The sequence below is a fragment of the Pelodiscus sinensis genome, chromosome 20 (genome assembly GCF_049634645.1).
Source record: "Pelodiscus sinensis isolate JC-2024 chromosome 20, ASM4963464v1, whole genome shotgun sequence".
In the NCBI taxonomy this organism is placed as follows: domain Eukaryota; kingdom Metazoa; phylum Chordata; order Testudines; family Trionychidae; genus Pelodiscus; species Pelodiscus sinensis.
The window spans coordinates 1,190,341-1,218,165 of NC_134730.1; the positions used below are offsets into that span (position 1 = coordinate 1,190,341).

The 27,825-nt window shown below is 56.6% G+C and overlaps 1 protein-coding gene across 4 annotated transcripts in view; it reads right to left on the reverse strand.

Moving 5' to 3' along the window:
* The window catches only part of SHISA6 (shisa family member 6), a 203,084-nt gene that overhangs the window by 124,237 nt on the left and 51,022 nt on the right, over window positions 1-27,825 (reverse strand). For all 4 annotated transcript variants that reach the window (XM_075903459.1, XM_075903458.1, XM_075903457.1 and 1 more), the window contains exon 4: window positions 19,436-19,531. In XM_075903459.1, coding sequence (XP_075759574.1) covers window positions 19,436-19,531 — 96 coding nt within the window. The remainder of the gene's footprint in view (window positions 1-19,435; window positions 19,532-27,825) is intronic.

A 27,825-nucleotide genomic window follows, 5' to 3' on the forward strand; every position in this document is an offset into this window, starting at 1 on the left:
GGCTTTCAGGCTACATGACAGTGCTAATATCTGAGATCATTTGAATTCATTTGATGGGAAAGGTTGCATGACAGTCTGTAGGAAACGGATCTGACTCAGATGTCACACTGGCTTCCACTGGTGCGGCTGCATTCACTTTCACTGGGTGGCCTCCGCCTTGATTCACTGCAACCCAGAACAATACCAGCTTTGGGGCACTCATTTTCTCATGTTGTCTGAAGAATCCCGCTCGTTTGCTGCGCACGATTGATTCCTCGTGGCTCATGCTTCCATTGTCCTGCACTCCTGGCAAACCACAAACTTCCCCTCTCGTCAGTGAGTGTCTGGCTTGCACGTCCGTAGTTGTTTACAGACTCCCACCCCGCTCCTTCTTAATATTAGAGCCGAATTACTCAGGGGGTGAGTCAGACTTACCACTCAGCTTTGCCAGGCTCACTCATCATTTCTTTCTTGATCACCAGTCCCACGTTTGATTGTTTGAGTCTTCTGCTACCTGCCCGGTTCGCCAGGGCTTTCCGGAACTTGTCGTCGGAGCTCTGCACAGTTCGCTAGCTAGCACCATCGAGCCGGAGCTGCTGACTGGACACCATTGGGATTATTAGTTATTTTCTCCCCAACATGGGAGGGGCCCGCAAATTTTGCTCAGACAAGATCTGCTTTGCACCTTACCAAGAACCCAGTGTTTTCTCCCCCTCCCCGGCATGACCCAGAGCAGAGCGCTTCGCTGGGCCCTTTGGCCCTGACAGACTGTGCCCGTAGCAAAGATAAGAACAATGCCCATGTTGAGTTACACTCTAGAGCTTAACACATGCCTATGGATCGCGCCTTCCCTGAGGCGTATCCATACTATCGGTATACACCCTAACACTGCTATGCTCTGAGACTGTGCATGACCAGGGTTCTAGTCCTTGTCCTGAAGCTGACTCATGTGACTTTGGACAAGTCACTCTGTGCCTCAGTTTCCCTATCTCAGGGTACGTCTACACTACAGCGCTAATTCGAACTAACTTAGTTCGAATTAGTTAATTCGAACTAAGCTAATTCGAACTAACGCAGCTAGAACTAAAAACTAGTTCGAATTAGCGTTTTGCTAATTTGAACTAGCATGTCCACATTGAGTGGACCCTGAACCAGGCTTAAGGATGGCCAGAAGCAGTGCCGGCAGGGCATCAGAGGAGGACATAGAGCGTGGAGATGCTGTCTCAGGCTAGCCGAGGGCTGCGCTTAAAGGGTCCCGACCCCCACCCCGGACACACAGTTCTAAGGGGTGCCCCGCTTGCAAAGCAGTCCTGGCTTGGAGTGCCCTGAGTGCCCACACTGGGCACATCACAGCACTCGGCCATCAGCCCGGCTGCACTTGCCGCAGGCTGCCATCTGTGGAGAGGGAGCAATCGGGGGGCTGCAGGAGAACTTCCACCCCCAGAAGCCCGCAGAGCCAGCCCAGTCCTCCCCATCGGGGGCTCGTACCCCATTCCTCCCTCACCTCCTTCCACTTACCCTTCCCTAGCCCCCCTTCTTATTGATGTACAAAATAAAGATAACGTTTCTTCCAACATTGACTCTGTCTTTATTGAACAAAACTGGGGGAGACTGGGAAAAGGAGGTGGGAGAGGGGAAGAGAAAGGCTGGGAGAGGGGAGGGCAAGTAACATGATCAGGGGTTGGGAACAGGTCCCAGATGAAGAGAGGCTACAGAGACTGGGACTGTTCAGCTTAGAAAAGAGGAGACGGAGGGGGGACAGGATAGAGGTCTCTAAAAGCAGGGGTTGGGTGGAGAGGGTGCATTCAGAAAAGTTCTTCCTGAGTTCCCATAAAGAAGGACTAGAGGACACCAAAGGAAAGGAATGGGTAGCAGGCTTGAAACTAGTAAGAGAAAGTTGTTGTTCTTCAGAAAGCAAATAGTTAACCTGCGGAACTCCTTGCTGCAGGAGGCTGTGAAGGCTACAACTAGAACAGAGTTGAAAGGGAAGTGAGATCAAGTCATAGAGGTTGGCTCCATGGAGTAGTCTTAGCCAGGGGGTAGGAGTGGTGTCCCTGCCCAAAGTTTGTGGAAGGCTGGAGAGGGATGGCACGAGACAAATGGCTTGGTCACTGTCTTCGGTCCATCCCCTCCAGGGTCCCTAGGGTTGGCCGCTGTCAGCAGACAGGCTACTGGGCTAGATGGACCTTTGGTCCGACCCAGGACGGCCATTCTAAGCTCAGGGCTCAGGGTCGGGGGTCTCAGTGGACCCCCTTGATTTTCATGCACACCTGCTCGTGGGTGGCCAGGCTGGCAGCTCTCCTGCCCTAGACGGCCACTTTCCTGTGCCTAGTGCGGAGATCGTGGACGAGGTCCACGATGTCCGCACTAGCCCAGGAAGGTGCCCGCCTCTTGCGGTCCAGGGCAAGCTCCCGGGAGCCGCCAGCCTGGTCCCGGGAAGAGGGGGTGGGCTGGGGGACATCGGGTGGGTGGCTCTGTGCCGTGCCAGGTGCAGGGTCTGCTGGCTGGGTGCTGGCAGGCTTGCACCTGGCACGGGCACCGTAGCCAGCCCGTGCCCCTTTAAGGGGTCCGGGGCCGGGAGGGGGGCATAGAGTTTCCCTGGTGATGGCCAGAGTGGCCACCAGGGAAACCTGGGGAGGGCTAGCCTCCCACTAGTTCGAATTAAGGGGCTACACACCCCTTAATTCGAACTAGTAAGTTCAAACTAGGCTTAATCCTCGTAAAATGAGGTTTTCCTAGTTCGAACTAAGCGCTCCGCTAGTTCGATTCAAATTCGAACTAGTGGAGCGCTAGTGTAGCGGCTATGAATGTTAGTTCGAACTAACGTCCGTTAGTTCGAACTAACATTGTAGTGTAGACATACCCTCAAAGTGCTCAGAAATCCTCAGCTGAAAAGTACAATGCAATGTATTGGGACTACATGTAAATAATCACTGCCCCATCTTCGTTCGCCAGGCATCTCACCATGGAAAGCATCTGCTCTGTGAACTGAGGCCTCTCTGCACAGACAGGAGTCTGCAATAGTGTCTTCAGCCCTTCCTGGTGGTAAGTTAATGTAGAGTTAAGCAGAAGCTCCAGTCATTCATATTCAAAAGGGTCCAGCAAAATAAACAAAGTTTGCGAGAGTAGGGAGAGGTTACATTAAAAGAGCAACCCAAGCTGTTAAAGCTACAGAGAGTTGTTGGGAATATGCAGGTTTGATTTTTGGTTTGGATTGAAAGCAATTTCTTGGACTGTCATTTGTACAGCAGGTTTTTTCAAGAAGTAAAATAAAACTTTTGCATTGTATTTAACATACTCTCGCACACAGACATTCTATAAAGTGCACTAATTCTTCCCGGACATTGCAGGCGAAACCTTGAATATGGCTTTCACCATTCCTTCCTCCAACAATCAGCCCTTCTGGAATAAAAGCTCCAAATCAAACAGTGGTGTGGAGACATATTGAAAGAGGGTTTTTTTAAAATTGCCTCAGTCTATTTGCACCGTGAAGACTACTGCAGGCCTGCAGACCGAGCATAATTGGGTGCAAGATGCAAACACTATTCTCACACTGTGAGGAAACAAATAAACCCACAGTCCCTCTCTGTTAACAGCATTTTCCCAGATAATAATGGTTTTGCTTTAACTGATCTTAAGCTTTCAGAGGCGATTAGATGCGTTAGTTGAATGAATTCCATTATTTAAGCCTCTATTGCTCTCTGTCTCTTCTGACTCGCACATCTATTTGCACACATAGCGTCTATACGGCAGTATTTTTTTCTTTGCAAACATCAAGGAAAGGTTTTTCAGCTAAACCCACTTTGTATTTATGGAAAAATCCACAGCACCTGGTTTAAGTAAGCGAATGGCGGAGGGAATAGCCATGCTGCTGTGAGCACAGATGTGTCTTGCTCGTTGTACTGTATAAGAGGCTGGAATGAAAATACGAACCCCAATTAGCTTATGTGCAGGGCCTCGTGCGACCTGAAGAACCTGCACAGGAAGCTGAAGAGACTGGGCCAGATTCAGCAAAACACTGAGCATGTGCTGGCCTTTCAGCTCCTGCCTTCAGAGAGGACTTGTGCATGTGCTCAAAGTTTGGCAGGCGCTCGATTAGTTTTCGTGTGGGGGCGGGGGCTTTCGCATACGGATCAGATCACAAGGGTCACAGAGGCAGAGAGCAGCCGAGACGGGGGAAGGGGCCCTTCTGGGTGTTGGTAATGGCAATTCTGCTGAGGCCTATGTGAAGGATAAACTGTGGAGAAGCTACCCATATGCCAGACATGCACACAACCAACACAGGGACTGCGCCACCCCTTCCTCGTTCCTGCACTGCCACCTACGCGCTCATTTCACTTGGCTCTCTGGCCAGACACACCTTGCTCATTTCTCACTCTCCTAGCAAAATAAGGCTATACCTACACTGGCGGCTTCTTGAGCGAGTAATATGCAAATGAGGCAAAGCGTGGACTATCGCTGAGCCTCATTTGCATACATAATGAGCTGCCATTTTTTTCAGAAGAGGCTCTTGTTGAAGAAGGAGCATCTACACTGCCCCTTCTTGCGTGACAAAAACCCTCTTGCGCAGCGCCGTTACACCTAGTACTGTTCAGGAAGAACGGCCTTGCGCAAGAGGGTTTTTCTTGGGCAAGAAGGGGCAGTGTAGATGCTCCTTCTTGCACAAGAACCTCTTCTGAAAAAAATGGTGGCTCATTATGCATGCAAATGAGGCTCAGCGATAGTCCACGCTTCGCCTCATTTGCATATACGCGCACAAGAAGCCGCCAGTGTGGACGTAGCCTAACTGTCTCCCTGTGCCGACTGTTGTATCTTCTTGACACTTCTTTCCCCCAAACCAGAGTGTCTGGGAATCATCGGAGGTGGGGGAGGGGGAAGCGATATGACTGTGCAGTCAACTTTCAAAAACGATTTAAAAACCCAACAGCCCAGACACAAAGAGAGCTGGGAGGGAGCAGGAGTCACAGGGCGTGATTGCATCCCCGATTTATCTGCATTTCCGTTTAATAAAAGACATTAATTGATTCATTTTTATGGCTGCACACAGAGCTATTTCTGGCTGGAGGGAGAAACTCTTAAATAGAATGAGTCAGCCTAGACCTCTTACGTCACCTGGGACCCCAAAAGGAATAGCTTCAAAGAAAGCAGCTCCACAGGACAATTTTCTGCCCACACATCAAATGGAGAGAGAAAACACTAACCTCTGGTAACTGCAAAGAGGTTCCCCACAGCTGCTGACATCTGACAAATAGCAGCTGGACTCTAACGCAAGTTTGGAGCCTCACATAGCTAGGTGCCACCACAGAAGATAAGAATCCTTCACCTACCTGGGCAGAGGGGAACATTTCAACAGAACACAAACTCTTGAGCCATGGGAGTAAGAAAAGTCCTGGCAGATCATCCACTTGTCCCAAGACATTGCTGTGTTTTTTGTCCGGATTGCTTTTAAGAGCCTAAATCCACCAGTGGTTTCTCCAGAGCAGGAAGGGTCTAAAATATTATCTCAAAACTATTTTAATGGAAAATCGGAATAGTGACCAAAGAAACGTGTGATGAACAATGCTGGCCTTAAACAGAAACATTCGCCCTTTCCCAAGAAACTACCCCTAGCCTGCCCGTGTCAGCCGGGAGCCAAAATCGCTTTGTCTGAAATGTTGCCTCGGTGCCTCATGGAACTCGTAGTTCAGGGATTTGATGCTCCCACTCCTCTATGCACTAGGCTCCCCAGCCCGGCCTCTCATACTGCACTAGGCAGCCCGGCAGGAAGGGACCGTACTGCATCCTGGGAGATGTAGTTCAGCCAGGGAGCTTGGGGCTCCACAGAGCGTCGTTCCCCCATCACGTCCAGGAGGCCAGGAGCTTGGGGCTCCAGGCCGGGATGGTCTGTGCAGGAGTAACCCGAGTGGCGAGGTGCCGGGAGGACACGTTACCCCCGTCTGCTGCACCGCAGGGCAGAGGGGGGTCTGCCAGGGAAGGCTCAGGGAGGGAGGGCTCCAGTTCCTTTGCCCGAAGAGGCTGCACATCTTCCTGGGGAGAGGCAGTTGATCCTCTCGGCCAGCTCAAAACTCCCAGGCCCAAGGGATCCATCCGGTAGGTGCCCGCGTCTCCTCGACTGGTCCTGCAGTCCTCTGGTCCAGGCCCTGCAGCAGGGTCCTCCCCCGCTCTCGCCAGGCCCTCCTGCACGGTGTGGCCCTACGGTCCACGGGGATCCCTCGACACGCTCACTTGGCTCTTTCTAGAGGACAAGCCAGGAGCTCGAACGTGGCCGATTCAATCCCGGTTCGGTTCAGAGGCACCGTTGTCTCATCCCATGTCACTCATCTTAGACTAGCCCTTGTGTTTCACTCCACAGAGGCTGGGGGGAGACGCCAGCTCTAACGCCCTCCTGGGAGGGGTGCGTGGGTCCTTTGGTCTCCTCAGGCCCTGCTCCAGGGCCGGGCGCCTGCTTCCTGGGTCTCCCAGGCGTGCCGGGACCTAGGGCTATGACAGTGGGGGCCCACACAAGCAGGCGCTCGACCCTGGAGCTTGGCCTGAGGAGACCGAAGGACCCACGTACCCCTCCCAGGAGGGCGTCAGAGCTGGCGTCTCCCCCCAGCCTCTGTGGCGTGAAACACAAGGGCTAGTCTACACGGGGTGCTACCCGGTGCTGAGTGGCCCAGGGCGGGGACACTGCTCTGCGACAGGCGGAGGGGGTAAGACAACGGGGTCTGCAAAGAATTGTTCGTGTTCCAGCACCGAGTAAAGCACCGGGCTGACTCGGCCTGCCCCGTGCGCAGCCTGAGCGCACGTGGGATGCAAGCCGGCTCCCGCCGCAGCGCTCCGGGGTGGGCAGCGCCCGCAGGCCGCTCTCCCTGCCAGCTGCGGAGCCAGGCGAGGGAGCGGGGCTCCGAGGCCCACTCCGCCCGCCGCATGGAGGGGGAGGCACAGCGGGGCCCCTCGCTCAGCCCTGGGGTGCTGTCTCTCTCGCCGCCTCTGCCCGCAGCTGACAGAAAAGCCGCAACCGGGTAAGCGTGAGCGGCTCCTGGGGGTGCATCCCTGCGGAGTGAAAGGCCAGCAGCCTTGGGCACCACTAACCTCCCAGGCCTGGTCCCATCTGAAACAAGCCTGCCCTTCTTCACAGGGGGGCCTTTCAGAGGCAGGCGCCCAGCACAAGCAGCCTGAACCAGCCCGGGCGCCTGCAAGCGTCCATCCCCAGGCAGCCACTGACTCACCCTGCCTGCCTTGGGTCCCACTGCCCCTTCCTCTTCACTCAGTGCCCAGCCCTCTACCCCATCCCAGCCCTGCCTCTGCCTAGTGCCTCCTCCGGCTCAGCTCCTTGTGCAGTTCCCTCTTTGCCCCCACCCAGCTCTGTCCGGCCCTCGCTGGCGTGTTCTGCTTCGCAGGCTGTCAGGGGATCTGTCCTGCCTCTTTGCTCCTAGGCCCTCGTACGGTGCTCAGTCCTAGAACCCTGCCTGGGCCTAGAGCCGCTCTTGTCCCCTGCCACCTCCAGTTCCAGAGGAGGGGAGGCTGCGTGAGCCCCGCTGAGTGGCCTTGGGGAACGCCTGTGCTGAGCGGGGGCTGGGGGGACACTACGATGGGCCGTGTTATTGCCACCCGGGTCCAGCCTCGTTTTTAGTAACTTGCTGCAAATCTTTAGAGGTGCTCCCAGCTTCTCTGCAAAGGAGAACGAACCCGGCGAGGAAGCTGCAGCCCAGCAGCTGTTGCATGCCCCCTTCCTCGGGCGAAGGCTGCTAAGGAGCAGGAGGGTGGGTGGCCTCCGGGAGGGGACGGGGGAGCTGGCAGGGAGCGCGTAGCGGGAGACAAGCTCGTTTTTTCTAAAGCCATAAATGACGGAAGCAGAGGACACGCTGTCCTGCTCCGCTGGCTCTCCCTGCCTGCAGCCTCCGCAGTGTCAGACGCTGCGTCCCAGCCACGCACATGGGGAGAATGACAAGGGGCTGCCAGGCACTTTGGGGATCCTGCCAAAGCAGACCGGGGGCTGGTTGCTGCCCGGAAGGCTCCTGCGGCGGAGAGCGGGGAGCATTGCTGGGCTCCACACCGTCAGGCCGGCAGACGCAGCCCCGGGGATGACATCAGAGCACATCTCGGGCAGGAGAAGGACCTAGCGCGGCATGGACCGAGAGCGAGAGGAGCGACTGGCAGAGATCCTGGGGGCAGGGAGAGAGGTACGATGATCTTGCACAGCCTTTTCATGCTGGAGCCGACACGGCGCAGCTAGGGGCCCTGCTCCAGTGGGCCCAGGGGGTGTCAGCAGTGAGCTATGCAGGCCCGGGGCCGGGAGTCAGGAGTATGTGACAAGGATGTGCCACTGGACGTACGGGGAGGGACTGGGAACAGCCGTGGCGCAGATCTGCCCACCTACCGACACCGAGGAGCATGAGGAAAGCAGCAGGGTGGATGCATGTCCCACCTCTTCCCCGCCTTTCCGGGGCCACCACCGGCAGCACGTGGGCGGGGCGGGCCCCTAGCTACGGCAGCGATGAGACCCTGGGCAGGCAGCGGAGATGCAGCCTGTGCAGAGGGTGGGGCCACTCGAGTCGGCGTGGACGTGGCCTGACACGGTGCTGACGGAAGCTGTGGCCCAGGCCATCTGGCATGTGACCCGCAAGCCACGGCGCAGCTACCGATCGGCCATTGCAAGCCCTGCGGCCTCTCGCAGCACTCGCCAGGCTGAGCGGGGAGCCAGGGGGGTTAACGGCCGCCCCGGGACTCCTGAGAGTCCAATCCGCCCGTAACAAGCGCCGGGGCTGCGTTTTGCAGCAGGACAGTTCAAGGAGCCTGCCTAGCACCGAGAGAAAAACACAACCTGGGTGGGGCTCCGGCCGGGCAGGCCTGCGCCTGCTGCTCAGCTGGGAACAGGCTGCAGAGCCACGGGGGTACGTCCATGGACTTTCACGCACAGCAAGAGGGTTGGGAACTCACCACCATCGCCAGCGGCCTCCTCGCCCTACCCGGGGCGCAGGCGCTAGGCTTGCAGGGCACTCGCTAGGAACCAGGATGCCAACGGCTGGACCCCTCCCCCAGCTTGCCCTGCCAGGGCTACCCAGCTCCAGTTTGCCATGGTAGGTAAGCAGCACTCTCCCTTGCGCGAACTCCCCCGTCTGCATGGGCTGATCAAACGCGTTTTCTGCAGCGGAAGCGGTTGGATGACAACACGTCGCTCCCAGCCAGAGGGGACCAGACCAATGTCCATCTAGTGCAGTGGCCTTTCCAGTCCTGGCTGCCTCAGAGGAAGAAACCTGCAGCGGGCAGTTATGGGATTACTTCTCCCCAGGCTGAAGGAAGAAGGAAGGTTTCTGTCCCTTCAGAACCTCTTGTTGTAATATTTACTATGAATACTCTGGGTCATCCTGCGAATCATGTAAATGTCCAATCCATTTTAAATCCTATTACATGTTGATGTCAGTTATCTCTTGTGGCAGAGAGTTCCAGGGGATAATTTGTGCATTGCATAAAAAAATATTTCCTTTGCTCAATTTTGAATTTGCCTGTTTTAATTTAATTGACTGTCCACTAGCTCCTGTATCGCAACAGAGAGTGATCAGAAAATGCTGATCCGCCCTTTCTACCCTCTCCATTTTGTATAGACTTTGATCATGTCCCTTCTTCTTTGTTTCCTCTCTAAGCAGGGTTTTTTTTCAGTCTTGCTTCATGTAAGGCCCCTAATACAAGCCCCTGATTATTCTCCTCATCTGCTTCTGAACCCATCTCTATTTCTGCTCTTTTTGACCTGGGGTGACTAGCCTTAATCCGGTATCCCAACGGGTGGCATGCGATTGACTGACAGGTTGTAAACTCTTCGTAACTCTGCTCTGTACAGCACCGAGAACATCTTCAGTCATTAAAAGTGATAAATAATAGCTGAGGCTAAAGAGTGCCGGTTTTACAGGCAGTAAGGCCAAGTTGCACAGGGTGTTATAAGATTTACTCCAATATTTCCATGCCATCTCCAGCTAAAACTGAACTGAAACAACCTGAAAGGTTCCACTTGCACAGAGATGCCTCAGAGTTGCGTGCACAGAAATGGCCTCATTTCGAGTACAGATCTGCTTAGAAACGCAACTGTGCAAAACAGAGACCGTTTTATTCAGCAGATCCACTGGCTGCGTGTATGCAGTGTCCTCCCGGCATTTTTAAAACCTTTTGCTCCTCTTCGCCCGACAGCCAGTCCAGCTCTGGGTGAGGGCACTGGAGTCTGCTCCATCTCATTCATTCTCAGTGCAATTTGAACTACATTTCCATTTGGAAACTTTGTTATTTTGTATTGTTTGTATTACAGTAGGACCTACAGACCTTCGTGTGGATCAGGCTTCTGTTGTGATCGTGCACAGCTGGAGAACTCAGCTTGACTCTCAGATCCCAGGGCCAGTTTCAAGGCTGGTCAGTAGATAACACGTCTTTTCACTTGTAAATGAAGCACTTTTATGTCAGAGTCACAGAGACACAAGTGATAGGAATGTAGCCGTGTTAGTCTGTCCTGCATTTTGCTTCAACTAAGACACAAGACCGGGGAAACTGACCATTTCCCAGCCACTGATCGCGAAACCTAGCGCATGTCCCGCCAAGACAGACGCAGGCAGGGCTGGGGGTGGCCGCTGCTGCCGTGCACTGGTGTGTGTTCAGCACTAGCATCGGGCCCGCTGAGCCCACCCTCCGTTGCTCAACTCCCAGTTACGCTGCAGCATCCGGGTGCCTGCACAAATTGCTGCCAGGCCCCGGGTTCTCTCTGTCCCTGCCTTTCCCTGTGCTTGGCAGGAGGTTAGTCGACCCCACTGGGAACCCTCCTGCCAACAGAGAGCAACCCCAGCAACAGCCCCGAGCAGCGACGCTCCCCCGGCTGTGGAACGCTCTGCCCTGCTCCTTCCCAGCCCCAGGGCTCCTCTTTCTGCATGCCAGCTCCCGGCGGGCCCCCGCGCCCCCTGCCTCTGCACCGTGCACGCAGCTGGCCGGGAAGCCTACGACAGGAGCACTAGCAGCTTCCTGCCCAGCCCCCCAGGCCAAAGGGACAGGGTCAGGGGCACTCACCCTGCCAGCTTTCCCCTCTGCGGCCCCTACGGCAGGGGGCAGCCAGAGCTCAACCCCTTCCAGTGGAGAGAGGGCCTGGGGGGATGGCTGCTCCTTTGTGCCAAGCCGTCGGCAGGCAGGTCCATGCCGCGCAGCCCTGCCGGACACTTGCTGTCACCCACAGGGCACTGACGCAGGAGGCAGAGGCACCTAGACAGACAGACAGACAGAGGACTAGCTAGAGGCGGAGCACGGAAAAGCAGCCGCCCGCCCGCCCGCCCGCGGGCCCAGGCCTGCAGCTGCTCCCACACACGTTCCATCTCAGCAGCGTGGCCGCTGCACGCCCATGGCGGGGCCGGGCGCCTACAGTCCCGGGTAGACACAGGGCCGCAGCCAGCAGAGTCTGGGGGTGATTCTTCCCCAGAGGAGCTGAGGGGCCGCGCGCTGTGGTTAGCGGGGACCCCGGGCAGCCGGAGGAGACCAGACGGAGGCAGAAGAGGGAGCAGGGAGGTGCCTGTGGCCGAGATATTGCTCCGGGAGCCCTAAAACAAGCAGCTCCCAACGAGCCTCTGAGGGGGACCTGCCCCGAGGAGCCGACAGAGAGCAGGGCAAGGGCCTGGGGAGGGGCCAGGAGTAACAGTTTGAGGGAGAGGCACAAGTGATGCTGGGGCCCTGCACTGGAGGCTTGGCCCAGTCCTGAGAGGTGCTGAATCCACTGGTGGTGGCAATTCCCAGCAGCCCACGGGGCCCTAGCTGCCAGGCGAGCGTGGAGAGCAGGAGCACACGGCAGAGAGACGCGGGCCTGGTCCAGTATGGTGGGGCTCCTGCGCTGAGTCTCCACAGGCTCAGGCGCTACAGCCCAACTTGAATCTCCAGGCTAATGCCTGCCAGGCCAGGCTGGTCCACGGGGCCTCTGAGCTCCCACCAGGACAAAGGGGATTGCTGGGCCGTTCTGGGCCAGAGCCGGGGCACAGGAAAGTTGGGGAGGGGAGCTTAGGTCCCTCGTCGTTTGAGGGATGAGTTCAGACACTAACTCAGGCTCTGTGGCCGTGGCTAAGGATTCGGCGGCACATTTGTGGCCACAGATTCTATGTCTCAGCAGGGAAGGAGGCTGCCGGAGAAGGTTTCAGCATCACCTCCCACGAGCAAACCTGGGAACAATTTGTGAGACAGCGCTGGGCCTGGTGCCTGAATGGCCCTCGGTTCCCCGGTCCAATCTCTGCACAGCCCTGGCCACCCATGACTCCTACGTGTGGATGACAGGGAGGAACAGGCAGACCCTGAGCTCCCAGGGTCCTGGCCATCGGCTGGCATCTGTGCCCCATGCAGCACAACGGGGGCCTGACTCCCGACTGACGATCTGAACCACGGCTTCTCTCAGGCTCGGCTCCAGTGGCAAACTGCCAACAGCAGAGCCCCTGTCTGTGCTTCCAAGTGGACGTACCACTGAAGGAGCCTGGAAAAGCAACAAGGTGCCAGTTCCAGCTGAGAATTGCGAATGTGACTTCACCGTGCTTTGCAGGCGAGCACGCAGCCTCCATGGGAAAGGCTAGTGACGCAGGACACACAAGGGCTGTTTTTGTAACCACATTCGCCAATACAAACAGAAAAAGAAACACGTCCAAAGGGAAAAGCGGAGCCAGTAGCTCCAGGTGACGCAGGCTACAGGCCACACCCCCCACCCAGAGCCAAGCCAGCACCGAGGAGTCGACAGAATCCCCCCCGCAGAGGACACAGGTGCTCAGTAGGAAGCAGCCATTGCTTTGCAGGCGCTGTCACTTGTTTTGACATAAGACACCCAGTGCCGAGGAAGAGAAACCCATTCCCTGAGCTAGACTGTGTGAACTATCTGCTGAAAGCACAGCTGGACGCCCGGGGGGGGGGGGGGGTTATTACAGCCCATGAAAAGGGCGTTTACAGGACAAGGTGATGGGCAGCTTGTCTACAGGGGAGTGCATCTGGAATAACTATTGCTCCACGTGTGGACTTATTTATTGTTACCAGAGTGCCTGTTTCCAGATTAGTTTAATCTACTTCATTAAGCTAATTCAAAACGGAGCCCACTTCCTCTGGAATAAGAACGGCCACACACGGAGAGAAGCAGGAACAGCAAACCCGCTTCCATTCACGCTTACTCGGACTGATTTTCATGAGTACCAGATCCTAACGCAAGGCCACTCTCTGACCACGGAACTAGTGCCCGCCAGACTGCCAGGCGATTTCCAAGGCAATGGAATCTCTTCTTTCTCAGCGGGCAGGCAGGCAGGCGGGTGTAGGCTAGCGAGGACTTTCCTGACTCAGAAGAGCCAGTTGTTTTCTAACCGTGGGCTCCCTCCGTACCGAGTTGGGCCCGGGGTATCCCACAGACCGAGCGGGCATGACATTCCCTCCCATTTACACAGCCCTTCGGCGTATGCACCCGGCATTCCTGCCTGCTATGTGCACACTCCACGTCAGCCGCTGCTTGAGAGACGTGTGAGTCTGCCCTGGGCCTGAGTTCGCTTTGGTGGCCCCCGCATGGCCTCTGGTGCCGTGGCGCACTGGCCCGGGAGAAGCTGCAGACCCCCCACCCGGGGCAGGGCACCCATCCCAAAGAGGAGCTGGCCGAGCTCCGGGCCACGTGGCCAGGTGACACGCCCGCAAGGCTCCTGTGGTCTCTGGAGCTGAGAGAACCCCGGGAAGGGCAGTCGGCCGCTGCAGGGCGAGAGCGGGTTGGGAGCGCGCGAGGAACCGGTTTATGCCGTTGTCCCCAGAGCCTGTTGCTGACCCCCAGCCCATTTGCCTTCTAATTAGGCCTAATGAGGGGGCAGCCCCCTGCCCTGGTGTGGGACTCCTGGAAGGCAGGTGTCATCACACGACCTTCCCCTTGTCCAGGGTGCAGATGCTGGCTGAGTGACCAGGGCACAAGGCTCCAGGCCTGTTTCACTGGTTCCTGCTCCGCCCCGACGCCCCCTTGCCTATTGGCCTGATAGCGCCCTGCTTGCTTCCCTGCTGCCGGGTCAGGAAAGTCAGGGAGGGTCTCCTTAGCCCCGGCCCGTGGCCTGCTGAGGTAGGAAGCTCCAGCTTGGAGGGCCAGGGGCTTTTGAAATCGACCTAGATCAGTTTGTTACCCAGCTGGGAAGTTCAGGGTAGCAGAACTCAGGCTAGTTTGCAGCCCAAAGACCCTGCCGAAGGCTTTTTCAGACATTTCCTCACTTCCCTCCAGTGCCTCCAGCAACGGGCTGACACTTGCAGCTGCTCCCGGGCTCCTGGCTCTCACAGTGTCCGGGCCCACTCCGGACCCGGGACTGCCTCTGACAGACGATCCCCTCCAGCCCTGCCCCCCTGCCTTAGGCCCTGGCAGGGCTGATGCGAGACGCTGCCCGGACGTCGCTGATACAGGTTGTGGAGGCTGAGGGGTGAGGTAATGCCGGGGTGGGCTGAAATGCCGGCTGTACACATAACGTCTCTCCATGGCACTGGCAGGGGGTTGCATCCTAACCAGGCCTTTTCCAGCCAACACAATCAGCGGCAGATACGCACCGGTGCCGATTCATCAGGCATCAGAATGCAAGTGATCGCCGGCGCCCAGACGGCAAGATGCCATCGCAGCAATTAGTTATTATCCAGGGCGGAGATAAAACAACTGGTTGGGATGCAGCCGGCTGCTGCTTGACATCCCGCCATTGATCTGACCTGTCTAACAAGTGCTTAATGAGCCTGGGACGCGACACACCCAGCCTGCCGCTGACACATGCGCGAGTGGCAGGGCGTGCTGGCGCTTTCACAGAAAACTGGCCCTTCCGCTCTCATCCCCAGTCACATTCACTGCCCGGAGCCGAGCAATCTACCTCCCTGTCTGAGGCATCTCAGACACACGGCCGAGCCAGGTTGCTGAGGGTCCCCGGGAGGGTGGATAGCCTGCATCTCGGAGGTGGCTCGTTGGACGTTTTGTCCTCAGGCTGGGCTGAGGCTCCCAAGCAAACGCCCTGGGGCACTGAAACAAAATGCCTCTCTGTCAGAGGGAGGGGGTATTCTGACGGTCAGTCGGTCAGGAATGACCCACTACAAGGAATAGACTAGTGCTCTTGGGGCGAGACAAGAAGTCCCCAGGCCAGGGGACCACCAGCCAGAACCACATGAACCCACAAGATCAGGCCACCAGCCAGACCCCCAAGGGGAACCCACAACAAGGGGCCACCATCCGGACCCACAAGGAGAATCAGAAACAGAAGCCACTGACCAGTACCACGGGAGGAATCTGAGATAGAGGCTGCCTGCCGGTACAGCAGGGAGCATCTAGGAAGGGTGACCAGTTGGGACCACAAGGCACAGAGGGATAGTGGCCACCACAGGAGGACTCTGAAGGAGAGGCCCACCAGACTGCCCCCCGGGTGCAGGTGGGTAATTGCAGACTCTTGAGACTTGACACCCAACAAGCCGCTCAGGTACCACCCAGACCCTGCCTGCTCCCGTTCTCAGCTAGAGTTCCACCGGTGCACAGACACCAGTACAGCGCCACGGGGACTAGCCACAGGGGTGGGCCCACTGCAGACCAGCCGCCGGGACTTAGACCATCCCACCATGCAGACCTGTGCTGGGCAGGCTCCTGGGGCTATGCCCTGGCACTCCCCCCTAGTGCTGCAGGGGCGCAGGGAGCAGACCCTGGTGCCTGTGTGCAGGTGGAAGACGTGCAGAAAAACGGTGCAGAGCCATAGCAGGGAGGAGCCCCAAAGGAAGGTGCGTGACGGTCGTTATCCACAGCCCCCGAACCAGAACAAAACCTTTCCCCTCCTGCCTCAAAGAGCTCGGACTCGGAGAGATGGCTGCATGGAAATAGGAGGGGGCAGAGGGCTTGGGTGGGGACAGCCGTGTCCTGCAGAGCTGTGAAATCTGTGTCCATGCGCGATTTTCGGATTCTGTACCAGGCACGAGTCCCATTCGGGTCTGGCTTGGACTCACGATATTAAAGAAAACTCTGGTAAAACGTCTCTCCATGACAGTGACTGTGAGCAGGGCACCCTAGGACTCCACCCCCCCTCGCACTGCTCCCAAGCCTGTGTGCTCAGGTTAAAAGCATCCACCCCACAAACTTATGCTGGGATCTGAGAGGCAAGCTGGGTTCTTCCTCTCTTATCATTGTTAGTAACATGGGGTCTGGAGGTCAAATTTCATCAGCGCTCCCTGCGAGGCCCGCTGCCTCCGGACGCTGTAACCAGTGACGCCTGTACAAACCCACAAACTAATGATATAACACGGGTGCCCAAGGGACAAAGCCATCGCTCTGGTGTAAATGGGATGCATGAGAGGTGCCCCGTCTGACTCAGCCCAGGGAATCAGAAATAACAAACGGATTGGTGTCACTGAGAATCAGTGACTGGAAGCCCTCGTGCCAGGTTTGCAGGGGGGCCGCTCTCAAAGTCCTACCTGTGGTTTGCACGACTGTTCCACACACACTTTCAAACTGCACCTCAGCAGGGCAGAGTGAGCAGAATCGGTCTTGGGAATTGGGATGTCCTCAGGTGCAAGCAGTCACAGAGCTCCAAAGACGACAGAAAAGGCAAGCACACGAGCATTGCTAGGACATGGTGGCGGTGGCAGGCTTAGTGCTCAGGGATCCGTTCTTTGTTTCTGAACGACTGAGGAGGGAGATCAGAGAGGAGACTCCACCTCACCAGCTACGCTGTGTAGGGTCTGAAAACTTGGAGTGTGTCCCTGGTCCTGTGCTCTTGGCCAGCCTTTCCCCTGGTCTGGAGAACACACTGTGCCGGGATCTATAGACGTTAGTGTCAGGCAGTGATGCACCTCCCAGCAGGGTGTCATACACAAATCATACACCACATCTCCCAGGGACCTGGGAATGTCAGGCACTTGAATTCACTGGTGTGAGATCCATGGTGTTTTGCCACGTCTCCCGTCCCCATCTCCTCCCCAAAACAGCCAAACTCTAGAATATTATTCAGCACTTAGAGCGCTGCCGGAACCTGGGACACAACTGGGAAACCAAAGAAAAGGTGTCTCCTAGCGCACAGAAGCATTGAGAGGCACGTTCGGAGGCTCTGTTCCAACCAGAGACAGAAGCTACTGTCATGATACCATCATAAACGGGGCGGGCCCAGCTCTCGGGGTCAGTGGGTGAGGTCGTACACTCAGCTCACTCGCTGGAAATCACCCAGGAGGAAGCCAGGCCCGGTGCTGTATTTTGACAAAGAACTGTCTCAGACACTTGCCATTCGGAAGCCAATCTCCCAAAGCTACTGCACCCCGCTGGGACCAGACCCTTTTGCCTACAATGGTTCTGATTTCTGAAGCCACTGAGGAATTCTCAAGCAGGCGTGCAGCACATACGCCCGGGAGGGTTTTCAGTCGCTCCTGAGTGACCTGAGCAGAAGTACCACCTACCTGTTGCATCCAAACCATCCTGTATTCAGAGCACACGCAGACGCCTATGGCGGCCGACAGATACCCCACACACATGCTGACGCACTCGCTTATTGCGGGGCACGTGCAAATCTGGCAGTTCGATCAGTGCAGGCACTTTTCAGACACGTCAGTGCTGTGCGAGCTTCAACGGTTTCTCTGAAAAGTGAAACACACTGAAATGTGGCAGAAACTTGTAGGCAGTTTAAAATGAATCCCAAAGGCCGAGGCAAACGGGGACTGAGCGCTCAGACGACTGAGTCCGGGCACAACCAAGGCAGGCTATTTTCGCAAAGCCACAAAAGCCACTTGCCCACTTTGAGAGGAACTTTCCTGCCTTCGTGGCTGCCAGTGCAGTTTCCACAGCTATCGTCTATTCTCCCACTGCCTGTGGATGGGGAATGTCTGGCGTGGAACTCCCTGGCGAGCCGATGGCAGATGTGCAGACATCGTCCATCTGCACGTCGAAGGAAGAACAGAGCCCCTGAGCCGCGTCGGGTGAGAAGGCAGGTACATTTTATTTTACACAGAAGTAACTGCACAATATTGTACAACAAACTGAGGAGCATGTTGACAGCCTCCCCTCCGGGGGAGCCCAGCAGTTAGTCCCATGTGCGGTGGACACACCTTTCCGTGCTCTGCACTTCCCACGTCCCTCATCTCCGCCGACACCCGCTTCCCACCGGGCTCAGTGTGAGCGTAGGCCCTGCTCGATACGAAACATCAACCCCCAATTCTGCCTCAGCTGTCCCACCAGCCACATGCCCTTCCATGCCCCCTTATAGTCCTCCACCCCATGTCCTTCGGCTTCCTCTGGCCAGCGCTCCCCCCAGGGTAGAAGTGCATCGCACTGGGTGCTGCCTCGCCCGCGGGGAACTTTATTGAGATACACACAGACATACACAGACACAGTACAGATATTTGGTTGTCTCTGACACTCCCACAGGGCTGGCGCCGCTGTGGGTGACACGCATGGAGAACCTTAACACGTAAAGCAAAGGTACGAAAAATAAAACTCTTTTCATGGTGGTCATCCCGGAAACGGCAGGGAGGCGGGTTCACCCAGGCGGGCACATGGACACGGCTCCACACATAGTACATTGGCTCTGGATAAGCGTCGCCACAGACATTGTGTCGATAGAAATATACAACAGTCTCGTAAGTCAGCAAGGAACAAAGTCAGAGCGGTACTGAGGTGAGGCAGCCTCGCCTTGCGAGCGAGATGAGCCACGGTCCACGTACCAACGTGACTTTGTTCAAAGGTGGAAGGGGAACAGAAACGTGGTTCCAACAGACATTCGCACCATCCACTACAGAAACCCCCATGAATGCAACAATGTTAGAAAAGGAAAATTCAGCTTGGGGCGCTGGTGACAGGTTATTCAACACCAGCTCCTGCAGCTTTGTTATCACCATAACTCCTGAGGAGGGTTATATGTTTGCTTATCTATAGAGCTACAGCTAGCTTTCAACATCGATTGTATACACAGTACATAGACACAGAACATACACAGCTCACAACACGTTTACCGAGGTGGTGTGGTGTTAGTACAGGATATCACAGAGCATGTGAACACACAGAAAATATGTACGTGGACCTGTAAGAAATCATTTTATAAAATCGTTGTATTACCAACCACCCCCCTCCCCACAAAGAAAGCAAAAGCACAAAGCCTGGGCGTCACTGGGATCCACACACATCCCCGCTATGGAGAGGCACTGCCTGCCCCCGTGGCGGCGTGACAGACCGCTCTGTCCCCCCATACAGGCAGCAGCAAGAGGGGCAGTTCACACCCACTCACCCAGAGAGCGCGACGCAGCACGAGGTGTCGGATGCAAACTCCGAGTGGCGTCTGGACACGCTAACCCTGCCCCCGCTCCCGTGAGACGCTGCCGGTGGCGTAATATTTAACCTGCCACAAGAGGGGCCAGACTCAGCCGACCGGCTCCAGTCCAGGACTGCTAGCTCCCAGCACTGGGAACCCAGCTTGTGAGTTAGAGCTGTTTGTTTAATACAATCTTTTTATTTAGCAAAAAATTGTTTCCACTGTACCCTTGACGTGTCCTCTTCCTAACGTGACAAAGCCGGAGGAGATGAAGTTATGGAGATCTGGCCCTCCGCTTCGATAGAGATCCTTCCCATAGTGACCTGCCAAGGCAAAGGAGAACAAGCGTGGCATTACTCTGCATCGCCATTACACTGGGAATCTGCACTAGCCGCGGCCTCCTGCTGCCAGGAGACCTGAGAGCTCAGCGCAAAGGGGTCCAAGCACAACGCGCGTCGCGTGCCAGCTGCAGAGGAAGGAAGCTGCCGGGGTTGACGGGGGCCTAGGAGTTACCGATCGGAGAGGTTCAAAACCCCAAACCCTGCACTCAAGCCCCCAGACTCGAGGGAAACGGGCTCGTCCCTCTTCCGCGAGTCAGCAGCGCAAGGCCGGACATGCGAGCAGGAGCAGAGCTACGTGGACCTTCCCCACGGAGGAGCCGGGCTGGGACTCGGGGGAGGAGCAGCTCCGGGGCCACGGAGGCTGGGGGAACCGCACGCTCGCCACGGCTCACGACCATACGGGCTTCTGCTCTCAAATACGCTGAGTCTCCGGCTTGTCTCACTGAATGTGCTGGTGCAGCCACATCCCTCCTGGGGGTGACAATTCCACCCTGGCCTCACCCCGGCGTAGGCAGTGTTGGGTCAGTGCAACCTAGCTCCTGCCCGTCTGGGAGGTGGATTGTCTCCAGCAAGGGAGGTCCCCTCCCGTCACAGTAAGGGTCTCCTGGGAAGTGCTACAGCAGCTGAAGTCACCGTGGCCTCCAAATTAGAATCTGCGCGTGTCTCTCCCTGCTCTCTAGCCTGGTTTCCCTGGCCCCCCTGGAGGTCTGGCAGGAGAACCTGCTGTTCAGCTTTGTTCTAGCTGAGCCAAAGATGCACCACTGGACGAGGGGGCCCCCGGCCCCTGCCCAGAAACGGCAGGAATAGACCCGATCCCCCACCCACCCCCGACATTTGCTGCCTATTTAAGGCCAAGAGAGCCTGCCTGAGCCTTCCTGGAGCCACCTGTCGCTCCGACACCAGCCAAAATCAGCACCTGCCTCTCCCCTGCCATTGATCCTCCCGCTCCTCTTCGCGAGCAGAGGCCCAAGTGAGACTGTGGCCGGGCCGGGAGGGAGCAGGGCTGAGGGGGGCAACAGTTCTCTTTTTTGTCTGCATTGGCACTGGCACGCTCAGAGCGACAGGCAGATCTTCCCCATGTCTACGGGGAGAGCAGAGAAATGCCCACAGGTGCTATTACATACAACGGGTGGCTGATTTATCATCGCCTTTGGGAAACCGGGTCAGAGATCAAGCAGCGAAAGCACGTGAAATGGCACAGACTGCCTGGCAGATTAGAAGATGGTTTGCTAGTTTGTTCTCTGACCCTTGCCATCGCCTCGTGGGTACGACGCAGGAGTTAAATCCAGTTTCCCCTGGTAACAAACCAGAATCTGCACAGACAGGGAATGTCTAGACTGCATCCCTCTGTTGGCAGAGGGATGCAGATTAGGCAGGTCGACATTGCAAATGAGGCAGGGATTTAAATATCCCGTGCCTAATTTGCATAAAAATGGCCGCCACGTTTTGCCGACTCAGCACTTTGTCGGGAAAAAGCAGCAGTCTAGAGGGGGATCTAATGACTAAAGAACGCCTTTTTCCACAGATCCTGTAAACTCCTTGCAGGAGGCATAAGGGATCTGTCGAAAAAGGCGTTCTCTCTCGACAGATCCCCCTCTAGACTGCTGCTTTTTGCCGACAAAGTGCTGAGTCGGCAAAATGAGGCGACCATTTTCATGCAAATTAGGCACGGGATATTTAAATCCCTGCCTCATTTGCAATGTTGACCTGCCTAATCTGCATTAGGGTTACCAGGTAGACCCCTCCCCCCCAAAAAACCAGACACATTTGATCGTGGGTGGGGCGGGGGAGCAGCTGGGAGGGAGGCGGGGCTGGCTGGGAGGAAGAGGGGGTGGGAAGCACAGCTGGGGGGGGTCGGGGCCGTGAGGCTGGCTGGGAAGAGGGGGGGCGGGAGGAAGGGGGGTCGGGAAGCAGAGCTGGCGAGGGGGTGCAGCAGCGCTGGCCAGGGGAGATCAGGAAGAGGAATGGGCCGGCGGGAAGCTGTGACGTAGTGGGGGTACCTGGCTGGTTTCTATGCTGCTGGCTCTGGGGTAACCCCCACTTGCTGCCGTGGGTACCACGGCCCAGCAAAACAGGATGAGTCATTATGCAAAGGGATCTCTCAACCTGTCTGACCACTAACCCCCATGGAGAGGAACAAAGGAAGGTGGATGCTGCCCTGGCTGGGGGCAGGGCTGGAGGAGAGTGAGTTAGTTCCTGGCTGGAAAGCAGGGGAGAAGGAACTGGGGAGGGGGCTGGGATTCCCCTATCTCAAGGGGGGCACTGAGGCCTCTTAGCCCCCAGTTCCTGTAACCAGATTACATCTGTGCTGTGCTGTATCCTGGAGGAGCAATAAACCACCCTCAATTCCACTGGCTGGTGGAGTCTGTTCGTGCCATTTCGGGGTGCAGGAGACGGGGGACCCCCAACGCGCCGTCACAGAAGCAGAGCTGGGGGGAGTGCAGGGGGCTGTCCAGGGAAGATCAGGAGGGGAAGTGGGGGAGAACCGGCCAGCCGGGAAGGGGGGTGAGCAAATTGGCCGGCGGGGAGCGGGACTGACCCGGGCACTTGCTGCCTGTTCCACGGCTCCCAGTGACACACGAGCGAGGAGGCTTCCCTTCCTCCTCACACTCAACCGACTGAGGGCTTCCAGCAGTAATTGAGGCCCCGCCTCCCAGCTGGGACTCCCAGCCGGTCCCCCCACCCACACCAGGCCCTCCTCTCCCTCCTCTCCTTCCCTCCCTTCTCCCTCTCTCCATCCCAGTTCTCCCTCTTCTCTCTCCCGCCCTCCCTCTCTCTTTCTCCTTCCCTGTCTCCCTCTCTCCCTCCCCCTCTTCCCCGGCTTCTCTGGGGTCTGTCCTTTTCTTTCACTGCTCACATCTTCTGCTAGCAGCTATGGCTCAGCGTCTCTCAAATGTGGCCACCGGGGGGGGGGGCATTCCTGCAGCCACAACAGACCCTGGGGCAGAGATGCAGGAGGGGGCAAAGCAGCAGCCCCTCCCTGAGTGGCCAGGGCTTGAGGGGCAGGTTTCAGAATCCCCCCCACACACACACTCATCTTCAGCTCTGGGACTCCAGGGTCAGGCTTCAGCCCCTCCACCCTTCCTTCCTCAGGACTTGGGGTGGGCTCCAGCAGGGCCAACTGTGCCAGGTTCTGTAGTCAAAAGGCAAGGAGCAGGGGGACCCCTGGGGCTGATGGGGGGATCCGGAAGGCTGGGGGAGGGGGCCTGGGGAGGCAGCAGGGGCCAGAGGGATGGGGGGGCAGCAGAGGTCAGGAGCACCCAATTACAGTTGTACATGGTTTTTATTACTGAGTCTGCAAAAAGCCAACACACTTGAATAACGGAGTCCCAGCGGCTTGCCCGTGTCCATATGGGCATTGCTTTGTTTTCTCTGAAGTTCATTAAGGAACATTTGCAAGAGTTCCTGGCCATTGGGATACCAGCCAAAATCTGGACGGCTGGCACTCCGGGCAGAAACCGCCCCCTTGGGCATCCTCCTGCACCCGGGGGTGGGCAGAGCATCCCAGCGGGCCGGCAGGACTCAGGAAGACACTGGTTCTACTCCTGACTGCAGCTGGGTGATCTGGAGCAAGTCAGGTTGCCTCTCTGTGCCTCAGGTCCCCATCTTGGCAAGGGAATCCCTCTCTTGTAAAGCCGCCCGGAGCCTGCACCCGAGAACAGCCGGGGATTGGTATTAAATCCCACTGCAAGTTCTTCTTCCAACTCAAAGCTGCCACGCACAGGGAGCACGGCCCTTTGCACACTGCATTGCTGAGTCTTCAAGGTGCAAATTGTTCATGTCACGTAACATCTAACAATGCTGCTTTGGACCATGTCTGGCTCTCGCTCGCGCTCCCTGCCCCCGCCTCTCTCTCTCTCTCAGACACACACACTGGAGAGGTCGAGGGGGTTAACCCTTTTTACAGCACTGTCACCCTTCAGTAGATGGCGCACGAGCATGGAGGAGAGTGACTCTCCTCCCCTAAGGTGCAGGACCCAGGAGATGCAGGGAGCGGTGGTTTCGCTCATCACACAACCAGGGCACTCCGCTCAGACACAGAACGTTGCTTTGCAACTGCATCCCAAGTAAATTGCAGACGGAACGAACCTGGTTATGAATAGCAATTACAGCTTAATTTCTGGGAAACCGGAATTATTAGAGCTGAACTAAAATTCTGCTCTCTGCCTTTCCGACACGTGTCCCTAAAGAAGGGTCACATCTTGGGCAGGAGACGGGGTCGGGGACGGGGACCTGCATGCACACAGGAGCAGCACTTGGGGGCTACAGACAGTTGGAATTACAACCCCCCCATCGGTAGGACTCCCTACAGACACTGTAACCCTGGGGACGAGAAGCTGGATCCACACCGCTCAGTGAAAACATCCTTCTCACACACGGCTTAGAAAGGCAGGATGTTGGGGGCGGCAGTTCGGGGAATAAAGAAGCTCCCGTTCCTGGTGCATCCCATTTCTGCTGGAGTCTTCTCTCCGGGCAATGTGAAACACTCCAGCGAGCAGCGGGAAGGGATGTCAATAGCCCCGCCCATCCGAGGGCGTGTTCAGTGCACAAACGCTCTGTGTTCCCATGGACCTGAGAAATGGCTTCGATTTCTCCCGTCAGTCAAATGTAACGATCTCCGTGGCAGCTCACAGAGCGAAACAACAGTCTCTGGGCCGGCACAGGGCTTCTGGAGAGCTGGGAGCAGCCAGGCAACCCAGGGACAGCAGCTGCCCGCCCAGGACCACCTTTGTCTGGGGAGAGCGTCAGGAGCAACGGGCCAGCATTCGAGAGTCCCTCCCGCAAGACTTTTTTACGGCCAACTCACCATCGTGCCCTGACCTCGTGGCCCGGCGATGACAGCGGCAGCCAGGTGCCCCGGGGATCGCACACAAGACTGGTGTGCACTTCTACACGCACAACAGGCAACGGGGATGGAGGGGGGTTCTCCAGGGGTAACGGGAAGTGGCCCAGGATTGCGGTGAGGAGCCTGTGTGTGGAAAGGCAGCAGCAGAACAAGCAGGGAGCTTCCGGGTAGGCCGTGGTGAGAGCAGCTCGTCAGCGCTTCGCGTCCCTGCCCTGGACACTGGCGGCTGATGGTCAGCTCCCCCTTCCCAGGGTGCGCCGGGGGCTGCAATTCTTCCCTAGTCTCATAGACTCATAGACTTTAAGGTCAGAAGGGACCATTATGATCATCTAGTCTGACCCCCTGCACAGCGCAGGCCACAGAATCTCGCCCACCCCTCTTAGAATAATCCTCTCACCTATGTCTCAGATATTGAAGCCTTCAAATACTTTGAAGGCCCCAACATGCAGAGAGTCCTTCAGCTGTGATCTGTGCCCAATGCTACAGAGGAAGGCGAAAAACCTCCAGGGCCTCTGCCAATCTACCCTGGAGGAAAATTCCTTCCTGACCCCAAATATGGCGATCAGCTAAACCCTGAGCATGTGGGCAAGACTCACCAGCCAGACACCCAGAAAGTTCCCTATAGCAACTCCTATCATCCCTCCATTGACCTATTTCCAACTGATAATGAATGGTCAATTAGTTACCAAGATCATGTTATTTCATCCAACCATCCCCTTATCATAGAATCATAGAACTGGAAGAGACCTCAGAAGGTCGTCAAGTCCAGCCCTCCGCTCTAGGCAGGACCAATCCCATCTAAATCAACCCGGCCAGGGCTTTGTCAAGCCGAGACTTAAACACCTCTAGGGATGGAGACTCCACTACTTCCCTAGGTAACCCATTCCAATGCTTCACTACCCTCCTAGTAAAATAGTTTTTCCTAATATCCAATCTGGACCTCTCCCACCACAACTTGAGACCATTGCTCCTTGTTCTGCCATCTGTCACTACTGAGAACAGCCTCTCTCCATCCTCTTTGGAACCTCCCTTCAGGAAGTTGAAGGCTGCTATCAAGTCCCCCCTTACTCTTCGCTTCTGCAGACTAAACAGACCCAAGTCCCTCAGCCTCTCCTCGTAGGTCATATGCTCCAGACCCCTAATCATTTTGGTTGCCCTCCGCTGGACCCTCTCCAATGCGTCCGCATCCTTTTTGTAGTGGGGGGCCCAGAACTGGACACAGTACTCCAGATGTGGCCTCACCAAAGCCGAATAAAGGGGAATGATGACATCTCTGGATCTGCTGGCAATGCTCCTCTTAATGCATCCTAATATGCCATTAGCCTTCTTGGCTACAAGGGCTCACTGTTGACTCATATCTAGCTTCTCATCCACTGTAACCCCCAGGTCCTTTTCTGCAGAACTACTACTTAACTGGTTGGTCCCCAGCCTGTAACTATGCTTGGGATTCTTCCGTCCCAAGTGCAGGACTCTACACTTGTCTTTGTTGAATCTCATGAGATTTCTAGTGGCCCAATCCTCCAATTTGTCTAAGTCACTCTGGACCCTATCTCTGCCCTTAAGCGTATCTACCTCTCCCCCTAGCTTAGTGTCATCTGCAAACTTGCTGAGGGTGCAATCTATCCCCTCATCCAGGTCATTAATAAAGATATTGAACAAAACCGGTCCTAGAACCGAACCTTGGGGCACTCCACTAGAAACCGACCGCCATCCTGACATCGAGCCATTGATCACTACCCGCTGGGCCCGGCCTTCTAGCCATCTTTCTATCCATCTTACCGTCCATTTATCCAATCCGCATTCCCTTAACTTGCTGGCAAGAATATTGTGGGAGACCGTATCAAAAGCCTTGCTAAGGTCAAGGTATATAACATCCACTGACTTTCCCATGTCCACTGAGCCAGTTACCTCATCATAGAAGCTAATCAGATTGGTCAAGCACGACTTGCCCTTTGTGAATCCATGCTGACTATTCCTGATCACTTTCCTCTCATTCAAGTGTCTCAAAATGGATTCCTTTAGGATCCCTTCCATGAAGGGGGGTGTCTGAGAGGCACCGGTGTGACATAGTGTTGGTACCTTGCTGGTTGCTAGGCTGGGGCTGTGGGTGACCCCCACTGGCTGCTGCCTGTACCACGGCCCAGCAGAGTAGCTGATGGGACAGGGAGGTGACCTGTTCTACCAGTTACCCCCCAGGGAGAGGAACAAAGGAAGGAGGGGAGGCCAGCCCCTGGCTGGGGGGCAGGGCTGGAAGGGACGGTTTTAGTTTCTGGCTGGTATCATGGAGGAGACAGCCTAAGCAAGGGGCTGGGATTTAGGGGCCCAGCCACCCCCCATCTCAAGGGGGGCTGAGGCATCCTAGGCCGGCCCTGGAACCAGATGACATCTGTGCTGGGCTGTATCCTGGAGGAGCAATAAACTCCCTCTGTTCTACTGGCTGGGGGAGTCTGTCCGTGCCACTACGGGGATGCAGGAGGCGAGGGACCCCGACGCGCCACCACAGCCGGTAAGGCTGCAAGGCAGCTTCCGGAGTACAGAGCATCTTCCCTAATTTACATATCCAGTGAATATGAATGACTGTGTCTGCAGAAATTCACCCCCCCCTCAAAGATTTCTCCCACCTTTGCTCCCACTTGAGTTTTCCCTGTTTGCTTCCAGCTGGCCGGGTCCCCCCTCAATCCTTGTGTTTCTCCCCACTCCAGTATGCCTCCCCTCCCCTCCGCCCCACCCACCCCACAGTTCTCCAGTGAGGTGTTCCTTGCCTCAGCCCAGGGCAAGGTCTCCAGCCTCAGCCCACCTGAGGTCCTAGAGACGGGCCTGAGCAGCCGCCTGTACAGACCCCCTGCCCGCCCAGTGCTCCAGCCCCAGCTTCTGGGCTGTGGGAACGTGGGGGCCGCTCTCTGGCAATGGTCTCCATGGTCCAAGGCCTTTGGGAGCCTCCTGAAACAGAATGCGGGGTCTGAGCTGGGGGACCAGCAGCCTGGCCTCTCCTGTGCCCAGAGCCTGGCAGGGCCGGAGTGGGGGGGCAGGGCCCAGCAGAAGCAGTGACCTACCGGGCGGGGGAGCAGAGCACCTGTACCTAGCACTGACTAACCCGGAGTGGCAAGTGCTTAGCGCCTCTGAAAGTCAGGCCCGCGCTGGGCACCAGCTCAGCCCAGGCTCCTGGCAAACTCCCGCCCTGGCTGAGGCAGAAGGCAGGGAGCCCTTGGCACCGCCAGCCCAGCCACGCACCTGAGTTGGTCCCCACAAGCACAAGTCTGCCCTGCACATCAGGAGAGCTGCTGCTGCTGTTCCTGAGAACGCCGCGAAGGGCGTATTTGCCTGCTGCTTCCTGAACATTCGGGCTACGTCTACACAGGGGAGCTATTCTGGGATGCCTCCAGTACCCCAAAATAGCCATTCCACGGCTTTAAACGCACCCTTCTTTCGA